This window comes from Oncorhynchus keta, chromosome 11 (genome assembly GCF_023373465.1).
Source record: "Oncorhynchus keta strain PuntledgeMale-10-30-2019 chromosome 11, Oket_V2, whole genome shotgun sequence".
NCBI lineage: Eukaryota > Metazoa > Chordata > Actinopteri > Salmoniformes > Salmonidae > Oncorhynchus > Oncorhynchus keta.
In genome coordinates this window covers 37,579,506-37,586,220 of record NC_068431.1, presented here as the reverse complement: position 1 = coordinate 37,586,220, position 6,715 = coordinate 37,579,506, and the positions used below count along the sequence as shown (strand labels likewise).

The window sequence follows — 6,715 nt, the reverse complement described above, 5'->3', positions numbered from 1 at the left end:
CCCATTGATTTTATGTTTGAGGATAAGAACACGTCAAAATGTGTAGAATTGACTGAAATTAGCTTAAGTGAAAATTCTCAGCTCCTTGGAAAAATGTATAGAATTGCAACCTTTTATTTCAGCGTCATGGCAAAATGTGTAGAATTGCTGGAAATTAGCTTCTCTCTGCTGCCAAGATGATGTTCTATGTATATTTATTTCACCGCTCAACCCTTATGGTGGGTCGCAACTCAAGACACCTCAATTGGTTGGTCATGAAACACCATTGTATACAACATCAATTAAAGATGCTTTCAAAAATAACATTTATTTTCTACAAATCAGATGTTAATCATTTTAAATCAATAAACAAAATACAATCTTAATTTCACCTCTAGGTCAATCATGGGATAACTTGGTGTCAGTAGGCGCCCTTATTGTAAGATGCAAAACACTGTCATCTTAACACAAATCCACTTGTTGGTTGGTACATTCTTTGTTACTGAATGATGGCAAAAAGAGTGAATGAAAGTAATAGGTTGAGGTGAACAATTCATCAGGAGATGTCTTTATTTACTAAAGCTCCTAATATTTCAGTTGACAGACATAGAGAATAGATAACACTGATTTGGATCTGATACATGAGACATTCCTGATAGTAAACATGTTATTGGCTTTGAGAAATATGATTTTACCAGTGCACACATGGGACAAATTAAAACCCCTGATTGTTTGACAAGCGATTATTTCAAAGGACAAATAAAAGTAAAAAGCTGGGTTGTCGACATCCCCTTTTCATGCTTTTGAATACAGAGAAAACTGATACAGATGACTGTTTACGTTTGAAATTAGAACTGGGTCTTTAAATGTATGTTTTTCACAATTTGCTAGCAGTAACATTACTAAAAATCATACAATGACTTGTCAGATAATGGTTACCCCAAGGTCAACAGTGAGAATACAGTCAACAGATAAATTACAGAGTTATCTTACCACTGATACTGCATATGACAAGTGGTGTGCTATTCCAACAACCCAGACAAGCATACTACTGAGAAAATGTGTGCTTTCAAGCAGTGTTCTGATTCAGGATTTATCTGACTTGAGGTTTGTTTGAATAGCACCCCAGGTTTGAGTATTAATGGTGATGTGAGGACAAGTTAATAAATTACTAATGCAGTTCGAGGAAAATGTGACAATTGTCATCCTTTATTTATCACATTGAAATAATTGTATTTCCCTGCTCTATAGTGAGTGAGAATCAGATTGTTCTGAATATGGGAAAGTGAAGAAGCACTTTACATTAAAACATCCTTGTGATGCCGCGCAATGTGCTGGCTCTTTTCAGAGGGCCTACGGAAGCCTTTAGTGCAGTAGTCACAGCGGTGGGGATAGTCCTTGGTGTGGATGGATATGACGTGCCGTTTGAAACCTGAAGCGTCCGAGGAGCTGTACTCACAGTACTGGCACTGGTACACTTTCCGCCCACTGTGGGTCTTCATGTGCTTCTTCAGTTCCAGCTGATGCCTGAAGCCCCGTCGGCAGCGCTTGCACTTGAAGGGCAAGTCTTTGGTGTGGACGGACAGGATGTGGCGACTGAGTATGAAGGGGTCTGGGGTCTTAAAGTCACAGTGGCGGCATTGGTGCAGCCTGGCACCTTTGTGAGTCTCTGTGTGTTTTTTCAGCTCTGAGGGCCGGTGGAAGCCCTTCTCACACACGTCACACTTGTGAGGGAAGTCCTTGGTGTGCACGGAGATGATGTGGCGCTTCAGGTCGCTGGAGTTGGTGCTCTTATGCTCGCAGTGCGGACATTGGTGCGTCTTGTGGCCCTGGAATATCTCCATGTGCTTCTGCAGTTCCCGCTCGTCAGAGAAGGCCTGGGGACAGTGGCCACACTTGAAGGGCAGCTCCGCTCCGTGCTTGCTCTTTATATGGGTCTTCAGGTTAGACTGGTCGGCACAGCAGAACTCACAGTGCTGGCAGTGGTAGGGCTTCTCACCCGTGTGGGTCCTCATGTGCTTTTTGAGCTCAGAGGGGTGGCGGAAACCTTTAGCACACTCCACACACACATGGGCAAAGCTCTTGCTGTGGACAGCCAGCAAGTGGCGGTTGAGAAGGCCCTGCTCGGCTGTCTCATAGTCACAGTACTTACAGTGGTGCAGCTTGGGCTCCTGGTCACGTAGGATGAGCTTATTGGAGCTGAGTGGGCTCTCCACACAGTAACGCCTCATGACCTCAGTGAACTCTGGGACCCGGTCACTCTTCACTATGAGCTTGTGGCCCTCCAGGTGGTTGTGGAAGTTGACCTTCTTGTTGGTGGTAAAATCGCAGTCTGTGCACTGGTACTTCTTCTTGAAGATGTGGTCGGGGTGGTTCTTCATATGGATCTTAAGGAAGCCTCGCGATCTGAACTTCTTCCCGCAGATGTGGCAGGGGTACACAGTCAGAGGCTGGCCATCTGGACCAATGATCACAGCTGAGGAAAAGTGTGGAGGCAAAAAAGAACAGGAATTGTTAGGCCTACATCTATAAAAGAAAAGTATAATCTTACAAAATGATGCAAGCTTTTAGAAAATGTTTTAATGAACATAGAACCCCATACCTGTCTGACACTGACGTGTTTCTCCCTTTTTCTTTTTCTTGATCTTCTGTTTGAGAGCTCTACTTGTACTCAGGCTGTCGCTGATCTTCAGGTAATGTGTCCCTGTGTTGGTCTTGTTCTCCAGCCTGGAGTCCAGACTGTTACCTAAGGAAAATTATACACCAATTCAACACACTTAAATTGTGACATGAACAGATCTAAACGTTGGGCTAAATGTAGAATTATCTTACGCCATACTGAATGTATGTCTCTGAGTAACTTGTGTCTATGGAGAAAAGGAGTAGGCTTTACCATAAGCTGCAGCCCAGGCTACAGTGCCGAAGGTCTTATTGTGGCTGGAGTCATCCAGTGAGTCCTGGATGGCGGGGGCATCCTCCTCTCCCACTATCACCTCCATGTACACCTCATCTGCCATCTCAGTGCAGTCTGCTCACAGACAAGGAAAACTCAGTCACTTAATTTAACACTACAACCATCTATTGGGACAAAAATAATAAGGCAGCCGTTTAATATGTTGTGCTGTATAAGGGATTGGAGGAAAGGCTGCTAATTCAGGGGACTCACTGATCTCTGAATCCCCCTGGGATGGGTCTTTCACTGCCATGTAGACCATCTTCTCTCGAGACAGCTTGCCAATGCCCCCAGTCTCCAGCACTGCGTGACCGTTGTGGAAGTCGCTCTCAGCTACAATCTCTGTGCCACCTGCACTCACAGTAAATGTCTGAATTCAGAGAAACTGAACAGAAGTGTATCTTTCAAATTGATCGGAACTTGTAAGAGTCCTTACCTATATCATCATCAGCCTCTGCCTTGAAGATGTAGACTTTGATGCACTCAGAGTCATAGTCACCCTCTTTGGAGCCATCCTCCATCACCTCAGAACCCATCTTCAGGGGCGTGTCCTCCATGTCCAACTTCTCCCCAACATCGTCCACTGCACAAACAATAGCACACTCATCATTATACACTATCAGATTCATCCTATTATTAGAGTCAAAATTTGTGTTGGAGCAGTCTAGTAGTACCAAGAAAATAAGACATGTGTCTTACAGGAGATCATCAGGTAGTCCTCGGAGACGCTCTCTCCAGCATCGTCGTCCGGCTCCTGGATGGTGACTGCAGAGTCTTCAATCTCCTCCTGCTCCTCCACATACGTCTCTGAGTTGCAGTTGGAGACCATGACCTCCTCCGTGACAATTTCAAACACCTGGTCAGGAACCCTATCAGATTCCTCTATGAGATCTGTTGTCAGCACATGGTGATGGTGGTCCAGCACGTCCTCAATGGCGACCTCGGCCCCTAGGACCGACTCAGTCATGATTATGCCGTCAGGATCGTCGCTGCAGCAGATGTCTGGCCCCTCTACAACCTCTGACCCCAGGTCATGCTCAAACATGATTCCCTCCTCGTCAGTCACATCTGACACCAGCACCGCCTCTGGCACAGAAACCACAATGTGATCACCGTCAATGTGGGCCATACCTGCCACCGGGGAAATCAGGAGGAACTGTTATCAGTTCGAGCACACAGAGACACAATCAAATAAACAAAAGGCCATGGACTATTAGTTCTCTGCATTGATGGAATAGACTTACCAAAATCCTGCATTATCATTGTGTGTGGCATCTTTGAGTCTTGCATCTGAAAGTTCAAGACCCCTCCACCGTGGTCCATTCTCTTTTTATCCTGTCTGCTACCAACACAAATGAGGAGGATTATTTTATTTTTCTTACTAGCTCTGACTTTGCTGGTTGCTACTTTATTGAGGACTTACTATGACTGTGATATATGGTTGTCCAACCTAGCTATGAATGCACTAACTGTAATTCGCTCTGGATAACAGCGTCTGCTAAATGACGTAAATGTAATGTAAATGATTAAGTTGATCTAATTTTATCAGATCAATTAGGACCTCTGTCAATGCATAACTCATTACAAATGTCTCAACACTGATTCAATGCTGAATAAACATTAACATTGAATAATGCATTGTTGGGTTTGGAGCTTGCAAGAAAGACATTTCACTGTACTCGTTTATGTGACATTAAAGCTTTAACAAAATGTTAATACTGAAAGATTAAAAACACATTGCTAATGACAGTATTTCACCACTCCATATTTGATTTTGAGCTCTCAAACCATCAGGGAAGTGTTATGTTTTTTTTAATCAGCTAGGGAGGAGAAACGCCTGAAATAGAGAAAAGAAAAACACATAACAGATGCATCAGCTTCAATGATTTTATCTATCTTGAAATATAATTGTGGTAATGGAAATAAAGACTGCTATAATCCTTTATTACTTATAAGAATGTGACTTTATAATGTCTTAGTATTAGGAGACATTATGGTTTGGGGGCGGAAGGTAACCGAGAGTTTAGGCCAGTAACCGAAAGGTCGCTGGTTAGAATCCCCGAGCCAACTAGGTGAAAAATCTGCCAATATGCCCTTGAGCAAGGCACCTTAGCCTAATTGCTTCTGTAAGTCACTCTGGATAAGAGTGTCTGCTAAATTACTCAAATGTAAAAATTAGAGAGGGTAAACTATTTGATAAATGCAGAAGTATATTATGTTGTCTTTGGTCTCTCTTTATGTAGAGTTCTCTCTCTGGTCATGTGTGTTTTGTCATTTTTTTAGTCCCTACTGGAGGCCTTTTGGTAGGCAATCATTGTAAATAAGAATTTGTTCTTAACAGACTTGCCTAGTTAAATAAAGGTTCAATTAAAAAAACAAGTAAGGTGGTTGATGATACAATGATACATCTAATGGGAAGCAAAAAGCTACAATGTGTTTATATTCACACACTCACAGGTGATACTCCTTGGTTTGGATCAATTGAGTAGACTGGAGTTACAAGTAAAGGGAGACTTCTGGCACCAACAAATAATACATGCCTCCAGGGCTAATGTGTCAATATAACATCATTTGCACTGTGGGTGATAGTAATGGGGCGGCAGGTTGCCTAGTGGTTGGGGCGTTGGACTAGTAACCGAAAGGTTGCTAGATCGAATCCCCGAGCTGACCAGGTAAAAATCTGTCGTTCTACCCCTGAGTTCTCCGGGCGTCGAAGACGTGGAAGTCGATTAAGGCAGCACCTCTGATTCAGATTCCCTACTTAATCAATACCACTTTATTACTTGTAAGAATGTGCCTTTATAATGTCCTAGTATCAGGAGACATTGTGGTTTGGGGGCGGAAGGTAACCTAGCGTTTAGGCCAGTAACCGAAAGGTCGCTGGTTAGAATCCCCGAGCCACGCTAGCATAGATATTGCTCCTTGTTCTATCTGTGTCTGTAGTTACAGTGACAGATACGGGAAAGTAGCTGGCAAGTGATTCACACGCACTGTTTTCGCCCAATGCAGTAGTTGACTGACCGTAGAGAGCGCGCGCAGACGCATTAAATATGGCGGCTTCTGTTTACATTGTGGACACAGAATCCCGACAACAAAGGCGCTTGAGTGCACACGGTGAATTTAGCTAAATTAATGGCTATGCATGAATGATAAGCATAAATCGAATCTATGCTAAATATTTAATGAAATCCAAGCTATGCGCTTGTTTCAAGACTCCAACAACAAGCGTGCAAGACTGACGCTCTGCGACATCCTGACCGTAAATGCATATTTTCTGCCCAGTCTGGGCCATTGTTGGGCTAAATTAGCAAGCTAACTAGCTAGCAATAGCATTCCCAGCAATTGCAATCGATATCATTAGTCAAATAAACGCAGTAAACCTACCATACTTTAGAACGTGTGCACTGGAAGATGGCACAAATGACTTTCGTCTTACAAAAGTCACATATTTCCGAACGAGCTATGTCGTTAGTTAGCATAGCTATCAACGGCTAGCTAGCAGTCATTGTTGTTGTTTTTTCGGCTTGGGTAGAGGCCCATAAGCCTTCGTGACAAGGCCCCATCGTCATATCGCATTAAATGTAATATATACTTACCAAATCAAGTCACTACTGTCTTTTTTTAATTCCACTTTTCCGGTTTGAACAGTATTTCCGCAGTCGTATTATTAAATTAGGTTATATTTCTCATGGTGCGAATGCAAGGCCTGTACAACATTCTAGATCCTGAAGGCTGTTTTTCAGGCCTGGACCAATCACGTAGCTCGCTGTTAGCTCGGAAGGG

The 6,715-nt window shown here is 43.3% G+C and overlaps 1 protein-coding gene across 5 annotated transcripts; it reads right to left on the bottom strand.

Moving 5' to 3' along the window:
• Positions 1–281: 281 nt before the first annotated feature.
• LOC118390185 (zinc finger protein 711-like) lies at positions 282–6,694 on the bottom strand. Of its 5 annotated transcripts, none has more exons than XM_035780483.2 (8): positions 6,529–6,694; positions 4,177–4,274; positions 3,632–4,063; positions 3,369–3,515; positions 3,146–3,283; positions 2,873–3,007; positions 2,582–2,725; positions 282–2,455 (listed from the first exon to the last, which is right to left on the bottom strand). In XM_035780483.2, the coding sequence occupies exons 2-8, from the start codon at positions 4,253–4,255 to the stop codon at positions 1,278–1,280; spliced, it is 2,253 nt and encodes a 750-aa protein (XP_035636376.1). In that variant the 5' UTR covers positions 4,256–4,274; positions 6,529–6,694; the 3' UTR covers positions 282–1,277. The 5 variants fall into 5 exon arrangements, with proteins under 5 accessions (XP_035636376.1, XP_035636378.1, XP_035636377.1 ...); XM_035780485.2 differs by having other exon boundaries at positions 3,632–4,018; XM_035780484.2 differs by having other exon boundaries at positions 4,177–4,271; positions 6,529–6,690.
• Between the last annotated feature and the right edge of the window lie 21 nt (positions 6,695–6,715).